This window comes from Bombus bifarius, unplaced genomic scaffold, assembly GCF_011952205.1.
Source record: "Bombus bifarius isolate JDL3187 unplaced genomic scaffold, Bbif_JDL3187 scf7180000008243, whole genome shotgun sequence".
Lineage (NCBI taxonomy): Eukaryota > Metazoa > Arthropoda > Insecta > Hymenoptera > Apidae > Bombus > Bombus bifarius.
Window position 1 is genome coordinate 159,810 of NW_022884537.1, and position 13,684 is coordinate 173,493.

The following is a 13,684-nucleotide window of genomic DNA, read 5'->3' on the forward strand; positions in this document are numbered from 1 at the left end:
TGGAGGAGAAAGCGTACAGTTAGTAGTGAATAGTTGTAGTTGTAGTTGTAGTTGTAGTTGCGATTGACTTGCGACTAGTTGCAGTTGCGAGGAAGCTGCGAGTAGTTGCCGGTTAATCGTTACTCATGAGTTGGTCGAGTCGTTGTGAGCTGTCGAGTTATTTTGAGTTGTGAGTTGTTAGTTGTAAGTTATAAGTTGAGTTGTGAACCATCAGTTTAGTTGTCTTTAGTTGTATCACATTACTACATTAAATTCTAGTTAAATAATTATCGTTCTCTGATTTCAATCACTGCAAATAAATCTATATAATAAATAGAGATCACTAGTAATTCTGATTTCTATACAATTATCTCAGTTTCGCTTGTACATATTACTTGACCAGTCCCTGTATGAACAAGTATTTGATCAAAATACTAATTTAATAAGAACCTCTTTGTTTGTGATGCATACTATAGTACAATTGTATTGTATACCAAGAAGAAAGAGTAATATAAAGGTTAATGTTTTCCAAGTGAAATTACCTCAACGTAATTCGATGGGAACAGGCCAATCATAGCATTATGTTCACCCTCGTACCAGTTCTTGTCTACCTGGCGACGTACAAATATTATGTCACCGCGACGGAAATTTAATTCCCGTGGAGATTGCCCGATAAAATTATAAAGTGCTTTTGCCACGAGCCGCGGTTCCGGTGTTTGTTCCTGGGATCTGCTTCTGTGACTCAAATCATCCACGAAATCGTCGTAACGATTCAAGGGAATCGGTGATTTTTGTGATGGTCTGAAATCATTTATTATAAAAAATAAAACACATAAAGAAACATGAGGAACTTTAATCTTCCATTATCTGAATGCTCTAATATTCGAACGTTCTACACTATCCGAGAATTCTGTTACATCTTTTCAACAGAATCCCTACTAGTAACGGACTACTAGTCTTTTCCTGCTACAGAAATTATTATTATGTACGAAAAAAGCAAGAAACGTTATTCTATGCGCAAAGGCAAGAAATATTATATAGACTCATATATATTTTTATAAAAAGATGGAATAACAACAGATTGATTTATCATTCATATCAACGAGATAAATAATTACTTTCAATTTCGTAATAACAGAACAAGTAATGTATATACTTTATTACGGCATAAATTATTATAAGAAAGATTTTTATGTCAATCTAAAAAATTATAATTGAACGATAACTTATTTCGATTCTTCACCTCCCCTAGGGTTTCCTTTATTTAATTTTAGCATAAAGCTACCTTAAATTTTCTAATAAGATTCCATGTATGAAAGTAAGGGAGAGTGAAATGAGAGATTCTGGAAGGATTGTATCTGCTGAGGTTAAAGATTTAAAAGATAGAAATAAAGAATAGAAATTATTTCGTTATAAACCTAAAGCACTATTGAAAATTATATAAAAATATACGAATGTATTGAAATGTATAAAAAATGCATCATTTAATCTGAAAAATAGAATATTTTACTTTTTCCAATTATGATTACTATTTAAGATCAAGGCATACAAATTAAAAGAGTTCAAATCTACTTTTATTCTATATAATTACTCTTTTTACTTTGTAAAGTAAACTCTAACAAAGTTTCTTTTATTAATAGAAATTGCATGTATGCTTTACTGTATGGCCTTACGATATTATCTCTTTATCCTCGTTCTGAACAATTCATAATTCTTATACAATATTTATAGGAAATGACTATACATCTGAGCAAAGTGAAAATATATCAGTTACTTAAATAGGTAATATTTTACAAAGAAGATTGTTTTCTTCGTCTCATTGAATCGTAATTTTATGTTGAAAAAATATACATACAGAGTTCTATGTGACTTAGGCTACTAGAGCCCTATACGCGTGTACCACAATGACATATATGTGTTCTTAAACGCAAAATAGGTGCTGGTTGGTGCGACTATAAATGAATAAATAATAACGATAGTAATAATAATAATAATAATAATAATAATAATAATAATAATAATAATAATAATAAGTAATTTATTGAATAGAAAAATAGCTAAATACAATAAGGATAAAAAATAAAATATTATTATGAAAAAAATATTAAAACGATGATACGAAGCCGCAAGTGCACAATTTAAACAAAGTCGTATAATTTCAATGGGGGTCGATATTCAATAACAATATTTTTTTTTATTAGTAAGATATAACTCTCTAGTTATAAATTGCATAATTGAATAATAGTTGAATAGAAGTACTTATTTCATTTTTTTAATTTTAATAGCAATATTTAAATTTCAAATATTATGAACTGTTCATGGTATTTCTTGCATATTTTCTTTGCCGTCATAATTGAATCAAGATATTAGACTAAAAGTATGTTCAAAATTAATAGTTCAAAAAAGATCTTTTCACACGTGTAAAAATACATATGCATAACACAATTTTCTAAACCATTGTTTCATTCTTTCTTTACACGGATCGAGCCTTTACATTATTTTGAGTAAGAAATTGAGAATAGTGTAATCGATTAATGATCAATTCGGTGAAATATTTTTAAGAAACGCTATATGGCAACATTTTAAATATTTCTTATGTTACTTGTTCATTATTTTCATAACCAGATTCGTACACATTTTATCGTTCAATAATAATTCATATAAAAACGCAGTAGACCTGCGGTAATCGTACAAGTTATAACACATAGTACATTTTATGGCAATTCGATAATAAAATTAATGATAAAGTAGCATACATATTTTTGAGACTACGCACGGCGTGGATCTTGCGGCCCAGTATCCGCTCGATCTAGCAAAACCAATATCGTTTCAGCATACGAAACATTGAACAATGTTAAAAAATCGTCTAGTGTTCCCGATCGTAAATATTCTTTCATCATTCGGAGAGACTCGGAAATGTTTAAGCTTTTAAACAATACATAACTATCTCAATAGTTGACAATACGCATCTTCTCATCGTTTGCAGAGACTTTCTTCATTAATCGTTTGATAAGCTAGTTTCGGGTTAGGTGTCCTACCCTTATTTCTTTTATTAATTTTAATATTAATTTGACAGGGAACAAAGTACAGTATCATCATCATCGGGCACTATATACGGACATACGTGTATTCAATTCTGAAACTCTGAACGTTTACATACGAAATTCTATATATAAGTAAATTCAAGTAAAAAAACTAATATTGTAATATTGTAAAACATATAAGAATGAAATGCTTCTAATAATAATTATTAATATATTTCGATTTAATACGTAAACAAATTATCGTACAAACAATAGTATCTAGTATTTCAAAATTAATGAAATTTTTCAAACTAAGTGTTTATGGTCCTAAACTTATATCAAGTGCGTTATAAGACTATTGTGATTAAGCTATTATGCGATGTATGACGTAATATAAAGTTATTTTACATGGGTGTCATAATAAAAGCGTGATTCACATGTATGTATTACATAAAAAAAGTACAAAAAAATTGAAGAACAATATTATTTTTTATGATTTTCTTTAATCTTCTTTCATTTCTTCTTAAACTCTTCAGGCACTTTAATTGACAATAACGAAACAGAGGGGACATAAGTCTCAAATTTTATAAAAAATATATCTGCAATATACGTGAAAATAACTATAAAGTATATTAGAATTATTATGTAATAATAAATTATTATACTAAAAAATAAATTTTAGTTATCCCTTGTCAATATTGTATTCATTATACAAATAAAGTAAAAGTAATTATTACGCTAAAAGACTAACATTATAAAATTGAATAATAGTATGAAAATATTTCTCAAAAAAAATAAAAGATAAAAAATGTAAGTACATATTCTTCATAACCAAGAGTAAGCATTTTTATGTATAAACTGTTTATAACAAATCTGTGTCTACTGTACACTAATTAATATTTTATTTTTATTTTTACTTACATTATATTTAGAAAAAGAATTACAATAATGATATATATATATATATATATATATATATATATATATATATACTTATACCATATACTCAAAGCACAAATTGAATAAGAAATATTGTTCACATGAACACTATCTCTTTTGTTCGAAAAAATACTAACGCTCTGCAAGCAAAACACAACTCTTCAAAATCGTATCCTTCCTTGATGACATTGTGAAGTATGTATAAATTAAAAGAAAAAAGGAAATAGAATAGTAAAACTTACATAAAGTTGTCAGTGTGTCGTCGTGAATTGATATCGTGTAATTCCTGAAGATATTTGCGACGACGTTCCTCTTCATAAACGCGTCGCATATTTTCCGCGCTTCGACGAGCGAGCTCTTCTTCGCTCAATGGTTCTTTTGCCTCTGTACGCACTGGTGAACGATAGTGAATTGTCACCTCACCCTCCACATAACGCCTCGGTGATTCTAGAATAGAGAGCGTTTGTTATTATGCCTCGATATCATTCGTTTCTTTTTAATTCGAGTACGTATTCTTTCGTTTAATGTTGTTAATCGGTTACTTATGCTTTCGATTATGTACTATACTCTATGTAGGAGAATATTAGGCACAAAGAATCGAAAATTAAGGATTTATTGTATTTCAATGAACAGATTGTTCAGAACATTTATTTATCAATTGATTTTCTTAGTACTTTATTATTTGTCGAATTATTTGTTTGAAGATATTATTTATTTCAATTGTTGATTCAGCTCTTTTTATTTACAAAATCATATTAGGCTATTAGCATCACATATTAGGTGACTATAGAACGTGGAAAAAATATATTAAAAAATCATATATTTATAAATCCCCCATCTTTTTACGTGTTGTTTAATTTTTATTACAAATAAACGATATATATAATTTATATATATCATAGTTTTTGCAAGAATTAAAACTAGTTTCACTGAAATTGATTCTTATCATTAATTTTTAACTTAATGGTTATAGAAATTTCTGGTTAGCTATTGAAAAGAAGATTTACAAATATTTTACATAGTAACTGTTTTAGAAGTGATAGATTAGAGAACTTTAAATTCACGATCACTGAATCCTTCGAAATGTAAAATTGATTTTTTCCTGTACATACCTATCCGACAATTTGGAAAACTGAGTTATAATTCTAACTTAATAACACAATTCTATGACTTTTTTTTTTAAATTACCATTTTTTTTAAATTATGATTACTGTATTATCTTTAAATACTACTGAGTTTATCGTTTATATGATGAAAGTTAAATTTCCCTAAATGTATACATATGTATGTTTAGTGTCAAGTTTTAAATAATCTTTAATGTTCAATATTATGCAACGGATTCGAATCAAATTCTTCGAAATCTAGACAAAAAATGACAATCATTACATTTAAGGGCATTACATGGAATGTGTTAAGAAATGTGACAAAATAGATATCACCCAAATCTAAAGTGTCCGTTGTTATCATGCTCGAAATCAATCAAATGGAATATTAAGCCAACGATATCATTCTTCCTTGACTAATATTAAATTGAAACATACGCCGTCGCTAATGAAATGTCTACTTCGTGTATTGGTATACATATATCATAAGGACATATGGAATTAACGCGTAAATTATGACCATTAACCTGTTATATATGACAGTATACATACATATATCCTTTATGTACACGTATGACATTCTAGTCATTAATAGCCATTAATAATATATTGTATATGCATATTGTGAATATATGTATATATATATCATGTATATATTATAAGTATTGTAAAGTTATGGTCAAGGAAGTATCAATTATCTTGCTAATAATTTAATCACTTTAATTACTTTTATATTTTAAAATACATTATATTTTATTATTACGTAGTACAAGTATTTTATATCCATTACATGGAACAAAAGGAAGTAGTAGATTATTATGAGAAATCAAGGTATAGAGAATGCATTTTTTGCTAAATAACTTTTATTTATCATACCATGAAATGATTTTAATAACTAAAAGAATTATAGAAATAAGATAAAGTAAGTCCGCTTTTTACTTTTTATAATTTCATGTATGCACTCTATTGTATAAACAAAAACGTGATTTGATGCAAGAAGGAGCTAATGGAAAATTATAAAACGACTTTGAATAATCTGACACAATTACGATAAATTGAAAAAGGAGAAAAAAGAGAGATATCAAAAAATAAAAAAGAATGTACAAAAATATATAAATATATTCATGAAAACAATTAAAAAAAAGAAAATCTAAAAATAGAAAAAAAATTATTGATCGGGAGGAATTTGAAGTAGTTGTGATGAAGTAGTTCACGATTCTAACCTTTAAAACCACAGCTGTTGCGATATGATTACATTATCTTATATTTCTAAATATCAATGAATTAAATATAAAAATATCTTCACAAATAATGAGTATTGACAAAAACGGCTTATTTTTTACTTCAGACTTGTTAGAAAAAATTTTATCAAAATCGATGACCCAACGATTTTGACTTTTCCTTGTTCGTATTAGGTGCTTTAAACTCTAGACGATAAGGAAGATGAATTTGAAAATTAATTCATGTAATAAAGTTTCGTTTGACTATATCATTATAATATTGTTATTTCTAAAAGCATTATTCATATTGCCATTAATCATATTGTGTACTATACAAATGTAAATTACAAACATTAATAGTCGTAATTAAAATTAAAAATTGAAAAACTGAAAATTTGATTTCTTTTTAGCTTCGTCTTCTCACCTCTAGGAACCCAACTTTTTGGGTCAATTTTTATACATATTTGAAGTACTTATTGAATAGAGTTCTAATAAACCATTCAATGTGTTTTGAATTATGTCTATAATTATGCGTTCGTAGCAGCATGTGCGCTAGTATAGTTGCTTGTAGTATAAGCTAGTATAAGCAGTGCGTTGCTTCACGGCAGCCGAATAAGATGACACCTGACCCAAATCTATGTAAACTATATAGTTTACATACGTCGAAATTTGCAATGTTTTTTGTATAATGATTTTTACGCGGGAAGATTCCTAAACTCAAAATTGGTGTAGTCGTACTCTATATTCAATAAGTACTTCAAGTACGTATAAAATTCGACTTAAAAAATTGGGTTTCCAGATTGGTGAAGACCGAAAAATTCTAACCTTTTTTTAAAAGCAAGGACCGTGAATGATGCTTAAATAATTAAAATATATTGATGTACAGATAGATTAACATTCTACTAACGATATGCAGATAGGCGTCTCTTCTTTCGTGGCGTTGCGTTACGAAATATAAGATTTAAAAATTTTAGTGAGAAATAATCATACGTAATTTTACAGTTATTAAGCCATTATAGCATAGACAAATTTTATACGTTTCAATTTATTGGCAATTTTTTTATTTAGTTAGAGATAAATTAATCAGAAAGGAATTCAGTAGAAATTGGTCGATTTTGAACCTTGTTACCAACGAAAATTTCCTTTATGTCCTTATACCTTTTGAGGATTATAAAGTGTATAATTATTTACCCAGCGCGCGGTGGGGGAGGTTGTGAAACATTGCTATCTGTAATACTCACCTAATTATTTAGGTATATAAGTATTTTGAAATTTCCCTCTTCGGGTGATCAAGTTCTTCATAGGTTGATGTTAAGTATTTTTAGAACAAAGACCCATGCTTAATGCGTTCAGTCTATAGTACCATTATACTGCTTGTATGAACTCTTTAATGCAACAATGCTGAAGTTTTGACAAGATTCTTCGTTTAAGTTCAAGCGACATCATCTAGAAGAAACTTATCACGTTGTGTTCTAAAAACTAAAGTGGGAAAACGAACGAAATGAATGCTATTTTATGATAAATACTAGACTGAAATCCACGCTAAGTACTTATACTTGTAAGCGAGTAGACAAACCCGTAACTCAATCCTTCAATTTAATATACTTGATTATCATGATATAGTGCACAATTAAAATCACAATAACAACTTCACAAAGTTATTGGACATCTTTCTATATTTAAAAACTCAAATGTAGAAACAATTTTATTTTTTTGACAAAGATTAAAATATTGCTCCATACAGCGAACATAATGATAATGGTCTTTATTCCCACACAACGATAATTCTATAATTTTTCAAATATATTTGACACAAACATATGAAGAACTTACCCGCTATAATTTGATATGATTACGATTGTAATAATTATTTTGTATGTTACTATTCGAAGAATAGGGAAATGTTGAAATACGAAACATTACATTAACTGGGTGAATATTTACATTACAACTCTCGCCATTACCATAATTACCATTACAGATACATTATGTATTTATCTATATGTATGTAGTCTTTTAACTTCACTTCCTATATACTATTTCGCTTGTATCAGATGTTATCATATATTACAGAATTTATTAAATCAAAACGACGCTAGTTTTCTAACTTTCCCACCGCGTGCCTCCTGGATATATAATATTATGTACATTACAATATATGTATATATTGGAATAATCCTTTATATTAGAATAACTATCGTATTTTTGTATAAAATATGTTATTCTTTAATATTAGTAATGTAATAGTTTCATTTACATATATTATATTAATAGCAGGGTATTTTCGCTTAAATTAGTCATCATTGAAGTACGTGCAATGATTTTAATCTTTTAAAGTTTATTTTCAACTTGTATAAATTCATGAATTCAACGAAGAATTATTTTTCTTAAAATTCGTATAATTAAAAATTCTGATTCTAGCTAGATATTAGACTTCAATCCTCTATTACTTATGTTTGAGATCCTAGGACGAAAGAATCACAGAATGTCCGAGGCCCTGGGCTCGAAAGAACGTAGGAGCAAAGATTATTTTTCACCAGAAAGATTATTTGCCAGTAAAATGAAAGATTAACAAGGATCATTGTGTCAGCACGAAAAAACTGTGAGATTTATTTGAAATGGACTGTCATTTGAAAATGACAACGTGAGTCCGTGCTCGCCATCCATATGCAGATGCAGATTAGCTCTAAGAAATATTAACTAGAAGATAATCCTAGTTAGATAATCCTAGATTTAATCGATAGGCTTAAGATGCTTTTCTGTTTTTATCCCTAGTTTTTTGGCTCACAACGGTGTGATAGATTTATCCATTCAATAAAATAATAACTATTGTGACCCTACCTCTGAGTATATAAATAGCAACACTGTATATAAACTGACGTGTTTGGTATGAATACCAAACGTTACCACACACGGTGCAACCCGTAAGGGCCTGCACGAGAATTCCGCGGTTCTTACATAACAAGCAATAAACCTTTATGAAGCGTCCTGACTCGATCAATACATACTGCAGGAATAGAAAATTAAACAGAAGGACAAGCTTTTAAGTTTCTGACCGTTACAGGCAACTGCCAACGAATAGCAACAGCATAAGTGTTCAATGGCTTCATAAAGTAAGAATTTCTTCAGCTTATAAACATAAATGTATAAAGGCATAGAAATATAAGTATAAAAACATAAGCATATGAAGACATATATATGCGTAGGAATGTAAATGAATAAAGAGATAAAAATATAAATCCAAAATATAAGATGGGTGTAAGAAGAAATTATGACTTGGTATATAAAACTCCGTATATAATGAACGGCGAAGAATATCTGTGCGGAGCAATTTAAAATACACAGATTATCTTTTTACCATTAAGTATCATCTATATTGTTTATTATATCTACATATATTAACGCGTCTGAATACAAAAAATGGGGCTTTTGTGGAAAAATACAAAAATTCTATTTTATAGATCTGATTTTGGTTTCTGATCTTTGCTGACACACATATGTCTCGTACAAACAGTGCCTCAGAATCAATAGACGTTCATGAACGTTTTTGGATTCGATTCTCTCGAAATTCTTAGGGCATGCAGAACATACAACGGCTGAAGACCGGCTTTGTATGCGAAAGAAGGATAGTGGTTTAACTCACATTGAGGTCATGACACGTTTAGTTCCTACAACAGAGAGTTATACGACTTCTTAGTTCGCACAAAGAAAACTGTAATTATTTAGAGAAGAAAATTTGAAGGAAAATCGACATCGGGAAGAAGTATTAAATTGTTCGAAAATAAATTGCCATTTCTATTAGACTAATAACAACTTGCATCATATATTGGCTAACATTTCTAGCAATTATTGATCTAAAGTTCTGCTCTCTATTTGATCAAATTGGAAGAGAATAATTTAAATGTAAAAAAATACTGTTCCTACTTAGAAATTAAACATAGAAATTAACCATTCCGAATTAATCAACAGAAAAAATATATTTTTTTTTACAAAACTTTGGACTTTGTTCCCATAATATAGAAGACAGGAAAATTTGCTGAATTTTAGCTGGCATATGGAGCTCTTCTTTTTTTACATCAATTCACATCAATTACGAAGTTATTAACGTCACTATGGGAGAATATGAGAGAAAGACATAATGCACACTTGAATATATTCATTGGAATTTCTATTTTCCGCGAAGCTTCACGCATTTAGGATAATGTAAAGTTAGGTAATCCGTCGTTCATATTTATATAATAATAATAATTTTTTATTTCATAAAGTAGGAATCTTCTAGCAGAATATTCAAATACGAATGATAACTATGCTATCTCTCATGCGCAATGACTAAGTAGAACGTCAATGTTTCACTTTATGTCAGATCAGACTATGAATATACATATTTTGAATTAATATTTATTAATCTTTACTCAGATAAACCATATATTTCCAGTAATTTTTAATAAACAAAAGACACAATAAATTTCTTCATTTTATATTAAACAATTAAGTATAACTTAATAAATTCTAGTCAAATATTATAAGTATTAGAATTTCGTTGATAGATCAATTTTTTCTAAATACGATAAAATTTAATTTGTGATTCTGATGCGACTGTAAACAACGAATTAAAAAAATCTTTCAACAAATATCACTTTTAGTAGACTGACCACATACACACACAATAAATCCCTTTTCTCACGAAATACTTTATTACTACATATTCAAGAATATATGAAGATAATGCAGATTTCCTAACCTCAAAAAAGGAAAGAAAGAAAGGTCATAAACTAGAAGTAATACAAAAATGTTGTCTGTTGACAGGATGAAATAAGAAACAGTTACTGTGATATTACATCAAAGCGTAAGCAATCGATGCAAATGAGTGACGTGTCAACTACCTAGACTCATCCCTGAGTCTGCTTCTTAAGCGTTTACTACAATGGACACCTTTGTTCAAAGGGTTGCGAAAATTTATTTACGAATTGGAGGCGAAAGTATTATATGCACGACGCGCGTATATCCGTAAGGGTCAGCGAGATCACACGACTGATAAAGCGAATGCAACTGTAGGCTAGATTTGGTGAACACGAGAGAATCACAGATTGCGCGTGCGTGTACTAATACGAGTCAACGTTTAGACTATTGCGAATTGCGAGGCACATGCTAACTATAGTTATATATAAGTGCTAACTGGATTAAAATACCAACTAATGCAGTTCTGATGCTTCGAAGATATTTAATATTTCTATATTGTTTTCTATTTCATTAATGATTCTTTACAATGTTGTTATTAACAGTTCCACACTCAATGTTCAACATTCGCATTCATTTCCAGCGCTTAATGTTACATGACATTGTACTTTAACGAGTTATTAATTAATTAAATGATCGATCTATCTGTTTTCAGTAAAACGGGACACTTAACTTTTAATGCATTATGTCTTCTTCATAAAATTACCCGAAATAAAGGTATGTCCATTAATAATAATTAATAAAAAAATAGTTGAAAATCGTAGAAAAAAACAATGTATTTGTTGATTTTCTGATTGCAATGTCGTTCTATAATTAAACTGAATGTAATATAACGTAATTGAGGATGAAGACGATTTGTTAGGTTCAAAAATGTAAGATTTTCATAAAAATAGCTCGAGTTGACAAAGTTTTGTGGAAGCTAAGGATACAATTATTAACTTTTTCGGGTCAAAGCCCAGATATTGCCCGGCATTGCGACTTTAGGGAGTCCAATACCTTCAGAAATTATGATTGGAAAGAGTTAAAAGAAACAATATTTTAATATCTTTAATATTCTAGCATCATGAAGGATAATATTTTGAAGATCTTAAAGAAGATAAAGGAACACATATTTAACTCTAAAATCAAATCAGAAGACAGCTTTAATAACGTTAGTATTGAACATAACAATGTACTGAATTTTAAAACTGCTTCCCCAGAAAAGACAAGAAATGTGTCTTATCGAAGTCTTCTTTTGCAGTCTTCAATTTTCCTCATAAGCTAAAAAATTTGATGCCGAAGAACTTTTGAAATTGAGGCTTTAATCATGTCCTAATTCAGAAAACCTTCAACATTATATCTGCTCCAGGCGTATCGCGTATTTGTTAATAATGTTACGAAGCAGACTCATAACGTTTTCTGCGGCTCACGATGTTAACCATACATCGTATCACGACACGTCGGTTTGCCCACAATAACCAACATTTTGGAGCTCTCGACGTTAGCTATACGTCGGTTCGTCCCCCCGCTTAAATCCTTCGGCTACTGATGCGATTAACAACACTGGGTCAGCTGTACGAACAATTTCGTAACCCAGAAATAACACATCATACATAACTATATTGTCTTTATTGAAACAAAAACATGATTATATATTATATACTTTTTTATTTTCATTATCTAACTAGTATAATGTAAATAATTAATTCGAATTAATTAGGTGTAGTACATTTAAGTACATATCAAAAACCCCTAACTTTACCGTTAATTATTAAATAATAGTTATATAACCTTCGATATTATTATTACTCTTTTTTGACTGAGAATCAAACTGAAATTAAATCTGTTACAATCAATGAAAACAATGAATAAAATATTTTTTACGCAAAGTACCTTACATGACATTTTCTACATATTCTACAACTAGAATTTTAAATTTTATACTATGTTTACATTATAAACCCAAAATGACAATGAACCATTTTCCGTTTAAAGTTTTTTTAAATATCATTAAAAACTTGAAAATAGACAAATGGATTTTTAAATTGTAACTAAAAATATTTTTAGCTTTTTATTACAATATCCATTCCCAAAGTGACACATCCAAATACACCCACATACACATTAACGTGTTGTATAATGGAAACGTCAAATTCAATAATACTTTATTTCAATTTAAATTGATATTTAAAAACTATATTAAACTTAAATGTATGTATATATATATGTATATATATATTTAAGTGTTATTAATTTAAGTATTATTAAAGTAAAGTTATTAAATAATTATATATATACATTTAAGTTTAATATAGATATAACATTAATAGTTAGTTTAATATAACATAGAAAAAGAAAATAATTGTTGCTTAATTGTTCGCAATTAAATGAACAGCAAAATTTGACGTGCAGATTTAAAAGAGAAAAGGTGGGAAAACTTGTGGTACAAATTATGTGTAAACGACCGATGCGTTTCGGTCTGATGAATCTCTGACCCGCTATAAGATATTTCACCATCATGATTACATTTATTTCCTGAACTGTGTTGAAACAAAATACACTATATATATAATACATCTATCTTTAACGAATACAGTGAATAACTTTCTTGAATGAATTAAGGTATTAAATTTGCAAAAAACGAATAACAGTAATGACGCTGCATGGCCTATTAAATATCGAATTTTATATACGAGAAGAAACG

The 13,684-nt window shown here is 28.7% G+C and overlaps 1 protein-coding gene across 1 annotated transcript in view; it reads right to left on the reverse strand.

The window, feature by feature from the left end:
• The window catches only part of LOC117211777, a 377,618-nt gene that overhangs the window by 16,971 nt on the left and 346,963 nt on the right, over positions 1-13,684 (reverse strand). Inside the window, exons 25-26 of the mRNA XM_033456000.1 lie at positions 4,184-4,388; positions 522-780 (exon numbers count right to left, since the gene is read on the reverse strand). Coding sequence (XP_033311891.1) covers positions 522-780; positions 4,184-4,388 — 464 coding nt within the window. The remainder of the gene's footprint in view (positions 1-521; positions 781-4,183; positions 4,389-13,684) is intronic.